This window comes from Oryctolagus cuniculus, chromosome 6 (genome assembly GCF_964237555.1).
Source record: "Oryctolagus cuniculus chromosome 6, mOryCun1.1, whole genome shotgun sequence".
Lineage (NCBI taxonomy): Eukaryota > Metazoa > Chordata > Mammalia > Lagomorpha > Leporidae > Oryctolagus > Oryctolagus cuniculus.
The window spans coordinates 134,989,613-135,009,760 of NC_091437.1; the positions used below are offsets into that span (position 1 = coordinate 134,989,613).

General features: G+C 44.7%; 1 protein-coding gene and 1 long non-coding RNA gene across 15 annotated transcripts in view; one reads left to right on the forward strand and one right to left on the reverse strand.

Moving 5' to 3' along the window:
* Positions 1 to 333: 333 nt before the first annotated feature.
* SYBU (syntabulin) overlaps positions 334 to 20,148 on the reverse strand; it is a 131,648-nt gene continuing 111,833 nt past the window's right edge. For all 14 annotated transcript variants that reach the window (XM_051843979.2, XM_051843980.2, XM_051843982.2 and 11 more), the window contains 4 exons: positions 16,050 to 16,152; positions 5,814 to 6,017; positions 3,842 to 3,991; positions 334 to 2,159 (listed from right to left, as the gene is read on the reverse strand). In XM_051843979.2, coding sequence (XP_051699939.1) covers positions 1,052 to 2,159; positions 3,842 to 3,991; positions 5,814 to 6,017; positions 16,050 to 16,152 — 1,565 coding nt within the window. In that variant the 3' untranslated portion in view covers positions 334 to 1,051. The remainder of the gene's footprint in view (positions 2,160 to 3,841; positions 3,992 to 5,813; positions 6,018 to 16,049; positions 16,153 to 20,148) is intronic.
* LOC127490608 (uncharacterized) lies at positions 2,132 to 5,739 on the forward strand. Its single transcript, XR_007918699.2, has 2 exons — positions 2,132 to 2,269; positions 3,783 to 5,739. It is a non-coding gene; the product is annotated as an uncharacterized lncRNA (long non-coding RNA).

The window sequence follows — 20,148 nt, forward strand, 5'->3', positions numbered from 1 at the left end:
AATCCCAAGGGAAAGGGGGCACATGGACCACCACCTTTTCCTCTCCTGTATATCTAGTATGCTACAAAAAAAAAAAAATCAAGCTTTCTTGAAAATACTCAATACATACTTATTGAATAAACAGTTGGACAAACAATTGTGTAGAAAATTTAAAAGCAAATAAATAAGGCTATTTTCATTAAGAATTGATGGAATAGGAAATCTTTACTTTTCCCTATTGTTTTCCCATCTTTTCATTCTTAATGTCAGTTTTCTAGACCTCTATTGATAAAGATGGAAGATCTGTTTTCTAATTACTCTTTCTTGTCATACATAAAAGTAAACTCAGAGACATTTTATAGGAGGATAAAACATTTATTTAAATGGAAACACTAATCTTGATTTTCATCATGCTGCAGTATGGAGTTACAAACAGTCTCCAATAAAACACTATATATAATAAGCAAAAAATAAGTTAGTACATAGTAAACTTACATTTCATCAATTAACAGGTTTAGGAACAAACAAGCCATTTAAGACTTTGAATCTACATGTAGTAAAAAATTGCAACCACTCAAACTTTATCAACCCCAAGTAAGACACTAAAGAGCTATTCGAGACTTCTTCAAACCAATTTCACAAATACATGTTTGTTTTTGGTTACAGTCCCCTGCTATGCACAAGACCATTGGAAGGCTGGAACGATTACACATTTTAAAACGGCACAACGCAAAGCAAGGAGATAGCATGCCAGCCTTAAGCTGTCCTGAAAGTGCAAACTTTGCATTTTCTCTTCCTGAACCACTAGGATAAGCACGGGTACCTCAGACGACACGGCAGGGTCACGAGCATGCTTTCTATACCACATTGGTGGGACGTTTTACTGGAACCAGGGCTCCATGCCTTAGAAGATACCTCCGGTTTTAAACAGTGAACAGGCTTAACTAACTATAGTGCAAATCAAATACCGAGGAGCAAAACAACAGAATAGAGACTGCCACAGATCGGTCTGCTGTTTCTCTACCTGGCATAACGCCACGCGGACACATTGGCACAGGGTAACAACTTCTATTTAGGTTTTGATGTGGAAGGCAGTGCGACGGAGCGAATGCAGGGCAACCACGCAGCAGCCACGGAGCAAGGCTCCAATGTTGTAGATGGGATCTGTTCCCCCTCTCTGAGTACTGAATGCCCACAGGACCGTGGGGACCACGGGGGCAGCCACGGCCAGGAGATCCACTAGGAAGCTGCTGCTCCAGTACTGCCCCACAACACCCCTTCGAGACAGTGGTGTGATAACATCCAACCTTTCTTCCGTGTAGGCTGCGAAATCCAGCTCTCTCATGAGGCGGTTTGCATGCACTTCCATACCCACCGTGGGGTATGGGGTCTCCACAGGAGACAGAAGAATGGCTGAGTTCGGATTTCTTGGGGTTAAATCAACCATTAAGGCAGAGATGTACTCGGGGAAGCTCTCCGTCGAGTCAGCTCCAGACTCCGCAGGAGACGCTAAGCTGGAGCAACAGGGGTCCTGGAGCTTCAGCACATTCTGAATGAGCTCTGAGACTGCCGGGCTGTAGGGCACCACGTCGGTCTGGACGGCTTGCTCCACCACCACGCTGCCCTCCTCCTGACCCATGGCCACGGGGAGGATGGCAAGCACTTCATCCTCAGGGCTGGAATGCATAAGCTCCAGGTCTCCAGACTCCGTGGTGGTGGCTGTCACCATCTCATGGAACAAACCTGAGCCGTCGACCACGCCATCTCCCACCAGCAACAGCTCGCTGTCAGCTCCTTCCTCCGTGAGCGGCTCCTCTGGAGAAGAGCCATCCGCCATCTTGTCAAGAGGGGTGCTGAGGGGTAAGCTCTTCTCGGGGGAAGCGCACGGCAAGTCTAGACAGAGCTCATCCCTCAGGGAGCCGTTGTGCGCCATCTCCATGCTCTGAAGCAGAGACTCCAACTTCCTGTTTTGAATGTTTATGTCCACAAAATACTTCTGAATGCCTTTATCTTTATCAGCCAAGCTGCTCCTCATGGTCTCGATGACCTGTTTGAGCTGTTTAATCTCCTTCCTGGCCTCCTTGAGTGCCAGCTGGGCCTCCACCCGGTGACACTCTTCCTCAATCCAGTCTTCTCTCATGCGGGCCAACTGGGACTTCAGCTCCACAATCTCACTTTCCCTAGAGTGGGAAGACAAGCATGGTTAAGACGGCGTCAACTCTGGAACCAGGCATCGAGCAATTTGCACACACAGCCCGGAGCCCACGCTCTTCCATTTGAAACACAGAAGGTAAATCAGTTTTGAAATTTTTTTCTGTTGGCAACAATGAGCTAGGAACTTCCCGCCCCTCCTTTTAATTATGAAATGGTTGAAGTAATAATAGTAACCAGAATCAGAATCAAAATAGCTGCCACTGTTTCCTTCTTTTTTTTTCTTCCCAGTACTCAGTGTGTCAGGCATTGTACTAAGTACAAGCATCATCCTCTGTTTGGTATTGGCAACATTATAATTAGAACACTTTAAGTCTCTTAGCCTGCTTTTATCTCCATAGACTCCCCTTTCACAATATCTACATGTAGCTTCTGGAAGGAAAGCCCGTTTCACTCTATCTATCAAAGACAGCAGACTGTTATGTTTCAGACTTGCAAAATTGTTCTGATAATATTTCAATGGCAAATCTGTCAAACATCATAAATTGCTACATGGTGCAAGGACTTCGTAGAAACTTGTCTATTACATCTCATGTAGATGATATTGAATCTATCCTATTTTTTAGATCCTTCACAAAAACTTCTTAAATTCTCATAAACAATTGATTCACTGTGAAGGTGAATATGTCCTCATAGTACTTGTGGATACACAGATGAAGTAGTCAGGATCCTCATATACATGAAGAGATGTCAACATCATCTTTAACTTTAGACTTGAATATTTTCTCAGGTTTTGCTACCTTCCCACACAACTCCTCCCATGAGTGCTAAAGTCCTGCAAAGGATTCCTCAATTCATAAAGCCAAACACATCCAGCAAGTAGGGTCTATGCATAGGTAGGTTGGGGTCTAAGTCTATTTTAGGTGAGCAAGGAGCTAGATGAACTTGGAAGATGGAAGATGCTCCTCACACCTGCACATTTATCTGCCCTCAGTTGTCAGTGAAGGTCACTGAAGCTTCTCCAAATCCTGTGGCTGCAAAGGAGGAAGCTCAGGCTGATTATGCAGCCATGCATTGAGGCAGAACCCAGATTCTCAAGCAATGCAAATGCCCACCTCGCCCTGAGCTCACAGCTCCCCTGGCCAGAGCTCGGCCTGTCACTCCTAAAATGTTCCAGGGTAAAACCATCAGGCAGACAAACTGGAGAGCCCCAAGATGTCAGAGGTCTTTTCTCACTGAGATAAGATCTTTTAGGCATGGGCTGTTTTTCACCCTTAACGGCTGGCCAAGAATAACGCACCTCTTCCTTTAGCACAGAAATAGCTTGCAGGAATCACAATGCACACAGATATCCACTCTGTTGCAGAGATTAAACAGGATTTAATGGGGCCACTATGTGTGACCCATTCTGCTGGAAGTAGGGGATTGTTCTTGCAAGTGTTTCTGCCATTTAAAAATAGCCATGCACACACCCAGTTCTTCGTGTCAAAGCTGTGCACACCCATAAAAAACCACAGCATGTCCTCTAACCTACTAAGCTGCCTGAACTCCCCAAACTGGCACATTCTAATGAATTATGAATGGCTCTGCAAGAGACTGATGTAAGATGTTTAATGAATATTAAGTAAAATCGTTTTTCTATTTCTCTATAGTTTGGATTCATATTTTATGGAAAAAGAAGCTGTCCTGAATCACAGGAAGGTGGATTCACCTGTCATGAAGCCGGCGCTCAGACTCCTTCAGCTTGGTCTTCAGGTGCCTCACCGTAACCTCCTTCTGCTGCAGAGGAGTCAAATACTGCTCTGGATTTGGGGGCTTGACACCATGATTTTCTCCACATGACATGTACCTTCCAGACCGCCTGAAACAATCCAAGTCAGGAGATGTTACTTTCTGTCATCTCCTTTCCTCTGCAAAGGAAAGTAATGGAGAATGCCCTGGACTATATGTTTATGTCTGCCCCCAAACGCATATGTTGGAATTCTAACCCCAATGTGACGGTATCAGCAGATGGGGCCTTGGGGAAGTGATGAGATCGTAAGGGAGGAGCACACATGATGGAATCAGTGCCCTGCAGACAGAGGCCTCTAGCGGGTGAGGATACGACTCGAAGCTGGCCATGTACAACCCAGAAGAGGGCTCTCCCCCGAATCTGACCATGCTGGCCCCCTGAACTCAGATTTTCAGCCCACAGAACAGTGAGAAATACATTTCTGCCATGTATGCATTGCACCCAGTATGCATACTTACTTAGAACCACCCAAACTGACCAGGATACACAGCTGAGAGCCAGAGAAGGAATGGCAGCTGTATGTTGGGTCTTAGACCTCAGTAATGGATGATGTTGCTTCATAAGATGGACTGTAGTTAGTATACCTGCCAATTTTAGGATTGCTAATTACTTGGAAGACTGAGGGGTAGGAAAGTGTGTGTGTGTATGTGTGTGTGTGTGTGTGTGTGTGTGTGTGTGTGTAAACAGAGGAGAGAAGATTTTCAGTGGCTGAGAAATGATCTCTTACAAAATGATTCAGTATCCTCTCTAGGCCAGAACTGTCAGTTGGGAGTAGCAGCATGCCATGGAGGAGGAGGCAGGAGGGAAGGAACCTATGGAGGAGATCTAACTTTCTACACAGCGTACCCCTGCCTGAAGATCCTGATGATTCCTTGAACTCGTGTTGTTCTGGAATCAGGTCCCTGGAGGGAGTGTGTTGATCTGAGGGAAATGGAGAATTCACTCTTCTGAAAGGATCAAGGCCTCTCCGCTCCCACCAGTGCATTTTGTAAGAGGTGCTCAGTGTTCTACAAAACAGCCCCCACTGGAATCTTGGCCCTGCACAGGCCTGGCCTAGAACCGGGCATCCCTGCTGTAAGAGAGCTGACTAATGAGAGCAGGGACGCCCGGGGGGAAGAAGCCTGAAGGGGGAGGGCTGCCAGCTTCCTCCCTGACTCTGGACCTCACCCAAGCCACAGTGCTGCCCTGCTCCCCCCAATGCCTGCACGCCATCCAAGATGGCCTGAGTCCAGTTTTCAACCCACTGGCCCTCCTCTCCCGGCCCCTTTGGATGTACAGTTCCCTCTTCTGCTCTGCACTCCTGCACCTCGCAGGAATTAACTCTTGGCTTGCCCTGCAGATCCCGTTTCAGTTTCACTTCTCAGGGAGATCTCCCCTGTCCCCTGGAGACTCCTCATCCCTCACAGATAAACAAGCGCTAGCAGAATAATCGCAAATCTGCTTCCGTCATTGGACAGTTAACACCTTTCTCCTCTGGGCAGCCAGCACAGGAGCAGTCCCTGTTGTTGACTGCTCTATTCCCGAGGCTGGGATTCAAAAACCATTTAGCACTGGAATAAATGAATGAACAATTGTGTGATTCTTCCTTGTGCGGAGGGAAAAGAGTAAATCCCACCCCCCGGGCACCGTGCTATTTTCCCTCCCTATCCAATAACTGCTTGAACTGCTGCGCCTGGCTAGAACGTGTGGTTGGGCTCTTTCTGCAGCAGCCCTGGAAGGATTGGCTGAGTGTGGGAAAGGAAAGAGAAGCATCTTATTGCAGGATAAGGCAGGGGACCAAGAGTTGCATAACTTCTTATAATTTGTTTTTGTTTTTTTTTTCTTTTTTAAAGAAAAATTTACCCAACAGGAGAAATGAAGAAGCATAAAGGAGGAGGTGACCAGGACTCACCTCATGACTGGGCTGCAGTCACTTCCCTTGTAGGAACCCGAGTTGCTGCTACTTGGGGAGGAGGGCGCATAACTGGGATGGATATTCACAGGGCTCAGCTGGTTCCTGCACAGCATGGACAGGAGGTCCTTTTCCCGTGGGGATGGCGGGCTGCTGCCAGACTTGTGTGACGAGACGCCATTACTCCGACCATGAGGACCTCGACTGCGAGAACAGCATGCAAAAGGTTAAAATCTTCAAGGCTAAAGACACTGAGTGCAATGCCTTGTTCTTGAGTAAAGCTCCTTACTACTAAGGGAATCCAAGTCACAGAGCTGAAATGGGCAATATAATGATTAATGCACACTGTCCTCTGGAGCAGCTTTCTCTCCTGCCTGCTATTTTCTTTGTTATCATTAACACAAACAACCTCTGCTTTTTCTGTTCTTTCCAATAGCTTCTGACCATAAAGTTTGTTTTGGATGAAATCCAACTGCCTATTAAGAACACACCCCATGTGAAATATTGATTTGCCTTAGGTTCATTTTTGGAGGCTGTGTTGCAAGATGCGGTCTTTGTTCCAATACACCTGTTTCAGGTTAGAAATGTTTGGGTTTAGTTCCTGTTGGGCAAGAAAATTAAAGCAGTTCATTTGGAGGAAAGGAAGGGATGGAAGGTTGGTCATACAAGAGGAAGAGAAAAGAGGACAAACAGACCCTTACATAAAAGTATCAAATCTGTAATTGTGACCATTCCGCTTCATTTTCTTTTTCTCTCCATCTCCAGTGACTTAATACAACCACCACAGTTTAAGGACTATAATGTAATGGTCTCCTCTCAGTTCCCCTGCCTCTTGTCTTATCCCCTCCAGCAAGAGGCGGACCTGTGGCTGGCATGGCCTTCCGAAAATAGAATTTGAAAATCACTGCTCTCCTCAAAGCTGTCCTACGGTCCTATGATTCTGCAAGGCCTTCAGAGTAAAGGCCAGATGACTCAAGATGGCTCTTAAGGTCCAATCCTGCTGCCCTATCCAACCCCTACCTCCACCATTCCTCCTTCTGCACTCCAGAAAGGATCGATGCTCGTGGTCATCTTTTTTATTTCTTAAGAACTATTTATTTATTTATTTATTTGAAAAGCAGAGTGACAGAGAGAGAGAAAGAGAGAGAGAGAGAGAGAAGGAGAGAAGGAGAGAAGAAAGGCAGAGAAGAGGGAAGGAGAAGGGAGAAAGAAACAGATAGACAGAGAATGTTCTTCTATTACTGGTTCATTCCTCAAATGGCCACAAAGGGCTGGGGCTGGGCCAGGCTAAAGCCAAGAGCCTGGAACTCCAACCGGGTCTCTCAAATGGGTGACAGGGTCTCAAACACTTGGGTCATCTTCCACTCCCTTTCCAGGCACATTAGCAGGGAGCCAGATCAGAAGTTGAGCAGTGAGACTCAAACTGGCACTCCAATATGTGTTGCCCACATTGAAAGCAGCAGCTTAACCCACTGTGCCACAATGCCAGCCCCCAATGTCTTTGAACTTGTAATGTGCTCTGCCTAGAATGTTCTCGGACTCCTTTCCCTAAGCCACTCAACACCAGGAAGTCTACTACTTCAAGACTGATGGGAAACTACTCCAAATAGCCTGTTCTGAAGTCTTCCTTCCCTAGGTCAGTGTTGGTGCCACTCACTGGTGTTCCTGGTGCTCCCTAACATTCAGTGCAAATATCCATTGCATCACAACTATATCCTTGCTTGTCTTTCCCCCTGGACTGAGCATCCTCTAGGGCACAAACACAGTTTGTTCTTTTTTTTTTTTTTTTTTTTTTTTTTTTTTTTTGACAGGCGGAGTGGACAGTGAGAGAGAGAAACAGAGAGAAAGGTCTTCCTTTTGCCGTTGGTTCACCCTCCAATGGCCGCCGCGGCCAGCGCGCTGCGGCCGGCACATCGCGCTGATCCGATGGCAGGAGCCAGGAGCCAGGTGCTTTTCCTGGTCTCCCATGGGGTGCAGGGCCCAAGCACCTGGGTCATCCTCCACTGCACTCCCTGGCCACAGCAGAGAGCTGGCCTGAGTTTGTTCTTTTAATTCCTTCTACTTTCTGGTACATAGTGAATGCTCTCTAAGTGACTGCTGAAAGAATAAATTGGCACTGCCACTTACTAGGAACTTAGGCAAAGAAACCACTGAAGTGATGCGGATACACACACACACACACACGTAAACACCACATAGAGCCAGTGCCATGGCTCAATAGGCTAATCCTCTGCCTAGTGGCGCCAGCACACTGGGTTCTAGTCCCGGTCGGGGCGCCGGATTCTATCCCAGTTACCCATCTTCTAGGCCAGCTCTTTGCTATGGCCCGGGAGTGCAGTGGAGGATGGCCCAAGTGCTTGGGCCCTGTACCCCATGGGAGACCAGGATAAGCACCTGGCTCCTGCTTCGGATCAGTGCGGTGCGCCGGCCGCAGCGCATCAGCCGCAGCGGCCATTGGAGGGTGAACCAATGGCAAAAGGAAGACCTTTCTCTCTGTCTCTCTCTCTCACTGTCCACTCTGCCTGTCAAAAAAAAAAAAAAAATACCACATAGATATACCTTTCCTGACTTCCAGGGTTGATATGAAAATCAAACCAAAGAATGCAAATTAATGTATTCAATATACTCTTAGGTGCAACTCAACTGTAAGAATCATTGCAAAATAAATTTGTTTATATTTTCCTGTACATTGAGTTCTAGAAATTTGAGACTGACTAGTGTCAGGAAGCATTACGGGAATGTTTAAATTACTTAGGTGGCTAACATTTCTGTGTCAGGAATATAGACGGCATTACAAGAAAATCAAAGGTAACAAAATACTCTTCATATCTCAACTTAAATCACAGCAATGTCTGACACCTCTCAATCAGAATCATGTATAAATGTGGATGTAGGCATGCATGTGTGTATACTTGGCTCTAAAACCATGATTACTTAAAATCAAATATAATTTCAAATGGCTATCATTCCAGCGTGTCACACATAAATGAAACATTACCAACTAAAGTTAAAAGTCCTTTCCTTTTAAGATCATCCAAATGGATTCTCTCTTCTTTTCATGAACAGGGGACACTTTATATGGAACAGATGGGCTGATGGCTTTGTGACAAGCTAACTTCGGTGGCCAAGAGTGGGAAGAGCTTCAGGAACAGCTGAAAGGAACATGTCCTCTGGCTTGGTTTTCTTCCCCATGTTTCATTTCCAAGACTAGCACCAATCAGCCTATTTCTCAATGCGACTATGAGAAATATGGAAGATTAACCATAACCACTACATGTAAGGGGAAAACATAAAGGTCTATCACTGATTCTGACCTCGGGAATTTATTATGAGTTAACCTATGTTGACGACCTCCTGTGACACTCATGCTGTTCCAGCCGCTTGATAAACACTGACTCACTTCACCTTGACCATCATCCTGTAAGGCTGACAAAATTATTACCTCCCTTTTACATATGAAGTAGTTGAGGCTCAGAGGAGATAATCAACCCAGGAACACACAGTTGAACTGGGCTTCAACTCCAGATATTTTAACTCTACAGAGTTAAATACAAATAGAATAAATACATTGCTTTGGGCAAGTCACAGGTATATCAGGCCCTGAGATTATATGTGGCTATTTCCTGAAAAATTTACCACTGGCATTCACAGTGTGATGAAGCCTTGTGGTATGTGACTGGGGACATACAAATTAAATTAGAGATTGGGGCCGGCGCTGTGGTGCAGCAGGTTAAAGCCCTGGCCTGAAGCACCGGCATCCCATATGGGCTCTGGTTCTAGTCTCGGCTGCTCCTCTTCCAATCCAGCTCCCTGCTATGGCCTGGGAAAGCAGTGGAAGATGGCCCAAGTCCTTGGGCCCCTGCACCCATGTTGGAGACCCAAAGGAGGCTTGAGGCTCCTGGCTCCTGGCTTCAGATCAGCGCAGCTCTGGCTGTTGCAGCCATCTGGGGAGTGAACCAGAGGAAGACCTCTCGTGGTCTCTACCTCTCTCTCTGTAACTCTGTCTTTCAAATACATAAAAAAAAAATCTTTAAAAAATTAAATTAGCAAGGATTTTGGAAGAGCTCATCTGCTATATCGAGTAAGTAGTATAAAGCATTACTAAAATAAATCAAGTCTTCAATATATTTTGAGAAATTAATTAATAGACTATTTAAAAGCTACTTTTTTTTTTTTTTACAGATTTATTTATTTACTTGAGAGGCAGAGTTACAGATAGAGAAAGGGAGAGACAGAGAGCAAAGTTTTCCATATGTTGGTTCACTCCCCAAATGGCTGCAATGGCCAGAGCTAGGCCGATCTGAAGCCAGGAACCAGGAGCTTCTTTTGGGTCTGCCCACACAGGTGCAGTGGCCCAAGAACTTGGGTCATCCTCCATTGCTTTCCCAGCCCATAGCTGAGAGATGGATTGGAAGTAGTAGCTTCCAGAAGAGTACCCAGGATTCGAACCAGCGCCCATATGGCATGCTAGCAATGCAGGTGGCAGCTTTACCCACTATACCACAGCATTGGCCCTGCATATAATCATTTTTAAAACTTTATCCATGTACTGCTTTCAGTGGGAGATGTGGAAATGACTAAAACTACCACACCACAGCACTGGACCCATCAATAGCTAATTAAAAAAAAAAAAAACAAAAAAAACTGCACGCTTAAGAAAACTGTTCCTTTCATTTAGTTTAGTTTAAATGCTAATATATATAGATACGAACTCATCATAGATGACGACAAAAAAATATTTTCAATGGAGAAGCTGATTCCACCTTTGGAATGAACAGGCAAACCCAACGCCACTTTCCCTCAGCCTGCCCTAAAACCCTTGGTCTTGCTGGCAAAGAATGCAATCCACAAAGAGGAGAGAAAGTTCTGCCGACTCTACACCCTTCCTGCAGACCTCAGTACAGTAACTTGAAAATAAGAGACAAGGAGAAGCCAAGAAGAAAACCTCCCAGGTGGCTCAGGTGGGTTTTTATCCTTAGCCTTTACTTCCGGTCATATGCAGCATCGCCGTCACCGTCACCACCGTGGTCATTGTAACGGGCTGAATTGTGTCCCTTACAAATTCATGTTGTGTTTTTGAAGACAGGGCTTTTAAAGATGTGATTAAGCTACACTGAGGCAGTTAGGGTGGAAATCCAATTCAGTTTAACTGGTGTCCTTATAAGACGTAGAATTTGGGGGGTAAGCATTGGTGCAGCTATTAAGACATTATCTGGGGAGTCAGTGTTGTGGTTCAGTGGGTTAAGCCACCAGTTGTGACTCCAGCATCCTATATTGGAGCACTGGTTCAAGTTTAGGCTGCTCCCCTTCCAATTCAGCTCCTTGCTAATGAACCTGGAAGGGTGGTAGAAGATGGCCCCAGTACTTGAGCCCCTGCCTCCCATGTGGGAGACTGGGATGGAGTTCCTGGCTCCTGGCTTTGACCTAGCCCAGATCTGGCTTTTGTCGTAGCCATTTGGCGAATGAGCCAGTGGAAAGAAGATCTCTCTCTGTCTCTCCTTCTCTCTCTCTCTGTCACTCTGCCTTTCAAATAAATTTTAAAAATTAAAACAAAAACAAACACTGCTTGGGACTCCTGCATCCTACATCAGAGTGCCTGGGTTTGGTGTCTCAGCTCCACTTCTGATTCCAGCTGCCTGCTAATGTGCACACTGGCAGGCAGTGGTGACAGCCCAGGTACTTGGGTCTCTGCCACTTACATGGAGACCTACATTGAGTTCTGTGCTCCTGGCTTTTGCCTGGCTTAGACCCAGCTATTGTGGGCATCTGGGGAGTGAACCAGCAGATGGAAGATCTCTTTTTGTATGTCTCTGCCATTCAAAAAATATTTAAATAAGAGGAAATTTTTATACAGAGAAAAGACAATGTGAAAATATGGGGAAAAGACAGCTATCTACAGACCAAGGATAGAAGCCTCAGAAGAAACCGACCCTGCAGACACTTTGAGATTGGACTTCCACTGCAGAGAATTTTGAGTAAATATATTTCTGTTAGGCAGGCCAGCTAGCATGTGGCCCTCTGTCCTGTAGTCCTAGCAGCCTGATATAATCAGCATCACCAGCAGCAGCAGCAACAGTCATGCAGTGTATCCACTAGTGTTACTCTGACCATTACTGACAACCATTTATTTTCCCTTTTACTAAATTCTGGGTACTTTGTCAAGCATATTGGCTCATTTAAGTCAGTGAGGTAGATGCCATTATTATCCCATTTCTCAGAACAGGAAAGTGAAGCTAGGGGTGACACACCTAATCAATAATGGAGGCTGTTCTCAAGCCCAAAGCTTTGTGATTCCAAATTACACACTGACCCCATTCTCTCACATCTATCTGTTCTTTAATAAATTAGCATTTTAGTTTACAAGAGAATTCCATAGAAACATCAGCAAAGTTGGCCTTCTACAAGATGAGATAACTTTTAAGCCTTAAAAGTTTTGAGTTTAGAGGTTGGTGTCATAGTGTAGCAAGGTAAAGCCACTGCCTGCAACACTAGCAACCCATATGGGCACCAGTGTGTGGCCTGGCTGTTCCACTTCCAATCCAGCTCCCTGCTAATGACCTGGGAGAAACACAGAAGTCGGCCCAAGTGTTTGGCCCCCTGCCACTCACGCCGGACAACTGGCGCCTTGCTTTGGCCTGGGTCAGTTCTGGTCATTGAGGACACTAGGGGAGTGAACCAGAGGATGGAAGATGTTCTCCCTGTCTCTCTTTTCTTTTTCTTTTCTTTTTTTTTTTTTTTTTTTTGACAGGCAGAGTGGACAGTGAGAGAGAGAGACAGAGAGAAAGGTCTTCCTTTGCCATTGGTTCACCCTCCAATGGCCGCTGCAGCCGCACTGTGGCCGGCGCACTGCGCTGATCCGATGGCAGGAGCCAGGTACTTATCCTGGTCTCCCATGGGGTGCAGGGCCCAAGCACTTGGGCCATCCTCCACTGCACTCCCTGGCCACAACAGAGAGCTGGCCTGGAAGAGGGGCAACCGGGACAGAATCTGGTGCCCCGACCGGGACTAGAACCCCGTGTGCCGGCGCCGCAAGGCGGAGGATTAGCCTAGTGAGCCGCGGCACTGGCTCCCTGTCTCTCTTTTCAAATAAATACACAAATCACTTTTTCAAACATTTCCAGTTTAAAATCACCTGTCAAAAATACTCTCAGGGTCAGCATTGTGGCTCAGTGGGTAAAGCTGCCTCCTGTGATGCTGGCATCTCATAAGGGCACCAGTTCCAGTCCCAGCTGCTCCACTTCTGATCCATCTCCCTGCTAATGCACCTGGGAAGCAGTGGAAGATGGACCTTGCATCCATGTAGGAGACCCAGGTAGAGTTCTAGGCTCTTGGCTTTGGTCTGACCCAGCCCTAGCAGATGCAGTCATTTAGGGAATGAACCAGCAAATAGAAGCTCTCCCTCCTTCCATGTCTCCTTCTCTCTCTCTCTCTCTCTCTCTCTCTCTGCAACTATGCCTTTCAAAACAATTATTTTTCATTTAAAATAAAATAAATCTTTTAAAAAAGCATATTCTTACCAACTCCACATGTCCTCATGTCTCTTATCCCTTCATCAAATGTTCTACCAGCCTTCCAGGAGCTAATTCTCCACGGAGAAAATTCATGACAGAGGGGACCTCATTATTCAAAGAATCGCAAGCTACTCGAGCTTGGCATTGACATCCACCTAGCCCAGGGAAAGGCTACGTGGTCCAGTAGAGCACAAAGATTAGGTGAAATGTTGGCGGAGAGATCCACCACTAAAATCTATTGATGAAGCTCAGCACCTAAGTCAGATTTTTTTTTTAATGAGGATAATGGATAGAGAATTGCCAATATTAATTTTCCACACACTAATTTTTGATAAACTTTAGAAGCCTACTTTTAAACATATATAAAGATTTATTTTATTTATATATAATATATTTTCATATATAATATACATATATACACATATATATGTGTATATATATGATTTATTTTATTTATTTGAAAGGTACAGTTACTGGTCCAGGGCAGGATGGGTGGGGGTAGAAATATTCCATCTGCTGGTTCACTTCCCAAACGTCTGCTACTGCCAGGGCTGGGACAGGTCAAAGCCAGGAGCCAGGAACTCCATCCAGGTCTCTCATGTGGGTGCAGGGGTCCCAGTACTTGGCCATCTTCCACTGCTTTCCCAGGTGCATTGCAGGGAGGTGGATATGGGGTGGAGCAGCCAGGACTCAAACTGATGCCCATATGGTCACAGGCTGCAGGTTAACCCATGGTGCTACAATACCAGTCCCTTTTGAAGCCTATTATTGTTCATCCACAGTAAATTCTGAATATAATTATATTTATCTATTTTATGCTTAGTATATAAACTTTATTTAATGTGTAAACTTTTGATCACTTAAAGTAATCTTGAATTCCAATCAAGAATATTTTCTTAGTGACTCTATTATTGACATGACCTTGAAATTCCACCATAAACACCAGTTTCTTTGAAATGCTTAATAAAATTGGTTTCTGGGGTCAGGGTTGTGACGTAGCATCCCAAATGGGTGCTAATTCATGTCTCCACTGCTCCACGTCCAATCTGGCTCCCTGCTATTGGCCTGGAAAAAGCAACAGAAGATGGCCCAAGTGTTGAGTCCCTGCCAGCCACATGGGAGACCCAGATGAAGCTCCTGGCTTCTTGCTTCAGTCTGACCCAGCCTTGGCCATTGCAGCCATTTAGGAAGTGAACTAGTGGATGGATCTCTCTTTTTGTCTTACCCTCACTCTTTGTAATTCTTTCAAAATATATAAATAAAAAAATAAAATCAGTATCTTCTAAAAATATTCTTTACTTAATTAATTCATTTTTGCCTATGTTCTTGGATACCTTGTACCATGGGTATATGTTAATTACTTGATGGGTTAGATAGATGGCTTATTCTGACAGCAAGTCACATCTGATTTATGAAGAGAATTTCATATTTATACCCTGTGACCCAGATACACTTTATTTCCAAAATATGAAATATTTGCTTGTTGAGTCCTGGAAATGCAAAGTTTAAAAACTAACTTTTTTTTTTGTGCCAGAAACTGACCTTACAAATCATATAGTCTTACCGCCTTCTGACAATTGTGACACTTGGCCCAGAACAGTCAGGTGAATTGACAAAGGCAGGAGACCCAGGTGCTGCCGGGGCTCAGTCCACTGCTCCCTTCATGTCCCTGCTCACCTCATCACTCAGGCCTCCTGAGACTAGCCCATCTAAAACACACTGCATGCCCCATTGCTCTCTATATCCTTTCCTTGTGTATCATTTTTAAATAATTACATTATTTATCTATTTATCATCTTTATTGCCCTAGAAGAATGAATATAAGTTTTTGGTGTTTTGTTGACTGCTCTCTCTAGACCCTGCCTTACAGAAGATGCTCGATGAGTGTTTGTTGAATAACTAATACAACCACTGGTGGCAAGGAAAGAATCCCCATGCCTAAAAGCCCTCCAATGAAATGTGAATAATGGCTTCAATTTTCCCACAGTCTTCTCCCCAGATTCAAATAACATCACTGATGAACATTTGCTGATGCTTGCTAGGCCCTAGCACTTCGCCTTTATTACCTCACTGAATCACAACCATACACTTTATGAGCCGAGTATCACTATGCCTCTCCTTTACACACTGGAAACTGAGCCATAGGGAAGTTAAGCAACTTGCTCAGGGCCACACAGCCTTAAGTGGTGACGCTGGCACTCAAACCAAGGTGGCCCGGTTCCCAGGCCCACGTGCTCAGCTATTTCGCTCTGTTGTCTCTTGCAGCGCTGGCCATCCACACCTACAAACATCACGCTCTCTTCACTCCTTCCCCAAGTCATTGTTGGGAGGTCTCCGGCAGCTGTAGTACTCCCTTCACAAAGATTAAAGCTAGCAATGAGAAGGGCAAAGGGGAGGCAGGGTGGGAAATGGGAGCCTTAGTACCTTACTACCAGGTGAGGACACAGACGAGTGAGGAAGTGAGAGAAACAAGTGCAGGCTAAGTGGACACAGTGAAGGATTGGACGAGAGGCAGATGCAGAACGAAGCCAGGAACAGCCAAGCGACCACAGCAGGTTAAGTAGGAAAAAGAGCCAATTTCAATTCACCGTAAACAAAAGAAACCGCAACTCCATGAAGAGTAGCAAAGTATAAATAGACAGTAATCCAGGTGGTTCTAGCAAAACATAAAGCGCAGGTTGTCACGCACGCAAAGTGCTCAATGACAGCAAGGGGCAGTGCCTACTTGCGTGCAAAGGAGGACCGCTTGCTTCCCGCCGTAGACATGTGAACCTCAGGAGCGGAAATGCTGCCCGTGCTGCTCGAGGAGCTAAAATCAGCTTCACTACCTGAAAAACAACAAGGGGGACAAAGGCATGAAGGAAAGGAAACCCGAGAACACGCTGGCCCGGTCCCCGGCCTTGAGGTGCCTGGCGCCCTGCGTTTGCGCACTCTCACTCAGCAAGTGCCAAGATTCCAGAGCTGCCGAGCTCTCAGTGTTTGCCTCAAAGCAGACAAGCAAGGCAAGGCACAGGCACAGGCACAGGACATGGCTTCAGCCGCACAGCTACAGCCTGCTTAGGCTGCTTTGCTAAAGATGCCTGACCTGCAGGAGACTGTCACCAGAGGCCCCCGTGGGGCAAGAACACGCACCCCTCCCTCCTGGGAGGTCAGGCTTTCACTCAGCTGCCCAAAAGGCAAGCAGCTTTTCCAACACAGTGTCTCTTTGGGCCACTGCAGTCAGTTAGCCATAGCTGAAGTTGGCACGTGAGGCGCAGAGAGGTGGACCAATCGGGAGCAGCCAGGAAGACAGGCCAGGCTCAGAAATTGCTTGCACCAGCACTATCCGCCTACGGTTTTGACTTGCTCTTACTGCAGCTTCAGCTTTTCTACAAAGAACAGAACCTTAACCAAAAGCAGAAAATTCATATTTCCAAAGAGTATGACAGTGATGGCATCTGTGTGTTATTACTGAAATTTGGAATTTTAGTTTTGGGGTGGGGTTGTTCATTAGTTTCCAAAGATCCCACTACATTTTAAGTACAGACTTGAGCTAGGTATGTAGTTAAAGGAGAAATACGCTGTGTGATGGAGTGATACATTCATTCTAATGAAAGCTACACACAGCTCTGAAAGTGCATAACAGAAATATTCCCATAGATGGACTGGGGAAGTGACGGGAGGGTGGAGGAGCCAGCAGAGAACCATGCAAAGAAGTGAAGGAGGCCATTTAAACAAAAGATGAAAGTCCATGTGCTTTCAGAAAATAAATCGAGGTAGACAATTCTATTTGATCTTGTTACTCAATTCCTGCAGCACAGTGTGTGCCTCTTCTGGTCCAGTAATCAAAGTCAGCTCACTTTTCTGAGCTGAGGGAAGGATCTACAGTGTTGAGTTTCTAATGAGTAGTGAAGAATCACTATCTCAATAACTATTCATTGACTTTCTACTAGGTCGCAGGCCCTGGATGAGATGCCTCCTATTGTTTAGATCATTTAAGGTTGATAGCTCTGTGAGGCAGACTTTAATCCCATTCTACTATTGAGAAAACTGAGGCTGACTTGTCCATGGCTTGTAGAGAATGAGTCCTGTGCAGGAACCAGTCCTTACGCTCCTCGTCTGCTTCCCTGCTTCATCCTCAGGAAAGCAGTGAGAGGCAGCGGGGGAGCAGAAGAGGTTCCTAAAGAAGCCACACATTACCCTCTCCCTATCAGGCCAAGGTGAACCATCAGTGCAAGATGTGGCCAGACTCTGGCCCGCTGGTAAACAGAGAGAGCCCTCTCTCTGGTGGGTTTTATGGATTTAGCTAAAGTAAAAGGTAGGCTATGCAAGGCAGGAAGAAAAAAATAAATGCCTTCCTGGGATTCCAGGGCCTCTTGGGAAATCCAGCTTTTTCTGAGAAAGAGATCAAGACTGACCCCTTAGCCAGAGGACAGCAGTCATTCTAGCTCCCAGCAGTATTCTGGGAAGATTAGGGTGGCAATTTATCAGTACTGAGACCAGCTATTCCTTCTGGATTGCCGAGACTTTGTCTAATGAGGTACTGAGTTCCCAGAAGCTTCCCACACTTAATTAGCTGCTTCTGAGTAATGCATTAATACTAAATTGTAGTATTTTATAATCTCAAGGATTCATGATTGGCAGTGTAATACAGTAATGTGGTTTTCCTAACAGCCTAGCAAATTATCTTGTTTGCTAGCAAATCCTCAGGTTGGTTATTAAATGATAAAGGTGGGCAATTTCAAAAATAGACCCTGTGCTGACAGTCACCAGATTGAAGTTATTATTTTCTATTGTGAAGTGATTACTCTGAAGCACCCAGTTTTCATTCCTTAAAAGACATACCAACTCCATCAGTTATAATTTAACTGCCTGCATAAAAGCAGAAATTCTAGAAAAGGAACAGTTCCTGAAAATCCACTGTTACTTCACGATGTCTTTGATCTATCTTAATTAGGTTTCCTGAATTAAAGGGACAACTTTGTTCTTTACTGTATTGCTAATGGAACTCAATATATTGATTCTCACAACACATTGCAGCCCTGAGGTCACTTTGTTTTGGTATTTTTCTATCTTATCTTCTGCACATCTGAAAGAGACCCTGCAGCTATACCAGGGCTATTTGGATAATAGGCTGGTGAAAAATGTACACATTACTTCACAACTATTTCAGTTCAGAATTTAAAAACATAAACTATTTCTAGTTTGGTTAATGCTCTCTTTAAGGAATGCATGGGAAATCTAACTTTAATATATCATCTGAAATACTCTCCCCATTTAATCTAAGCAAAATAAAGAAGAGAAAGACTGGAGACCTGGAAATCTTCTGTTCAACTATTAATTAGTGACAAAGATACACGAAGGAGAGACACTTGCTATTCATTTGCTGTAAACAGCAAATGCAGCTAGGGTATTTATAGAGGTGCTATAGTTCAGTGTAGTCCTTGGCAGGTACTAAAATCATATGGAAAACACAGAATCTGATTCAAATGGCTTATATTCAAATCTTACCTCTAGTTCTTACCAGATGGAAGACTTTGGGCTAACTGCCTCACTTATCTGTGCCTAAATTTTTAATCTGTTAAGTGGAGACAACAATCTCGCCTGTCTCACAGGGTTATTCTAAACAATTACTGTGTACAGTTCTGTATTTTACATATATATATTTACATATACATACATACATATTGCTTAAAAAAGCATCTGACATGATTTCTCAATAAATATTAGCTATTATTACTCTTGTTCTATAGTGATTAAAAAGACAACTTTTATTAAACTATACATTTCCATTATAAAAATTTTAGAAAATAGCAATGATCAAGAAGGAAGCATATATTCTATAAATTCCACCACCAAAAAACAACTACAGTTAATTTTTTAGTATACAATTATTCAGCATTCATACCTAATATATTATTTTGAAGCCTACTTAATTTTTCTTAATCTATGAAATCATTAAAACATACATTTTGCTTTATGAAACCATAAATATTCAGCCTATTTTAACTTTTTCATTATTAGAAACAAGCACCATGTGACAGAAATCATCTTAAGCACCTTTGAATATAAACTCACTTATTTGTCATGATAAATAGATTCTATGAGCTAGGGACAATTACCAGTCCCTTTGACAGATGAGGGAGAGAGGACATGAATGACATGCAAAAGATGACACAGCTAAGAAGTCAACATTGGAACCTTGGCCGTCCGACCCCAGCGTCCGTGGTCTTAAAGTCAGGCCGCGTGCTCAGTGGATATCCTTGGGCCTATCCTTGTTTCCTGATCTCTTTAGAATAAATGCCCAAGAGTAGAATTTTTGATGCAAAGGATATGCTAAAGTTAAAGATTTTCAAGGCATATGCCACTGGGATTTGAGGATGGAGCTGGCCTATAGTTTTTGTGATGAAGAACACCTTTATCCCTGCCTACCTATGTGTAGATTCCCAACTAGAAAATCTCCGATGCCATACAAATACTCTCAGATGTGTGTGCATTGTAGGGTAGAAGGCTAAGCCTCTGCTCGTAGAGTCAACATCCCATAGGGGTACCAGTTTAAGTCCCAGCTGTTCCACTTCCAATCCAGCCCCCTGCTAACGCACCTGGGACAGCAGAAGAAGATGGCCCAAGTTCTTGGGCCCCTACACTCATGAGGGAGACCTGGAAGAAGCTCCTGGCTCCTAGCTTCCACCTGGTCCAGCCCTGGCTATTGTGGCTATTTGGGGAATGAAGAGCAGATGAAGATATCTCCCCCCACTTCTTCCCTCTCTCTCTCTCTCTCTCTCTCTCTCTCTCTCCCTCACTCCCTCCTTTTCTCCCTCCCTCCATTTCTGTATCTCTGCTTT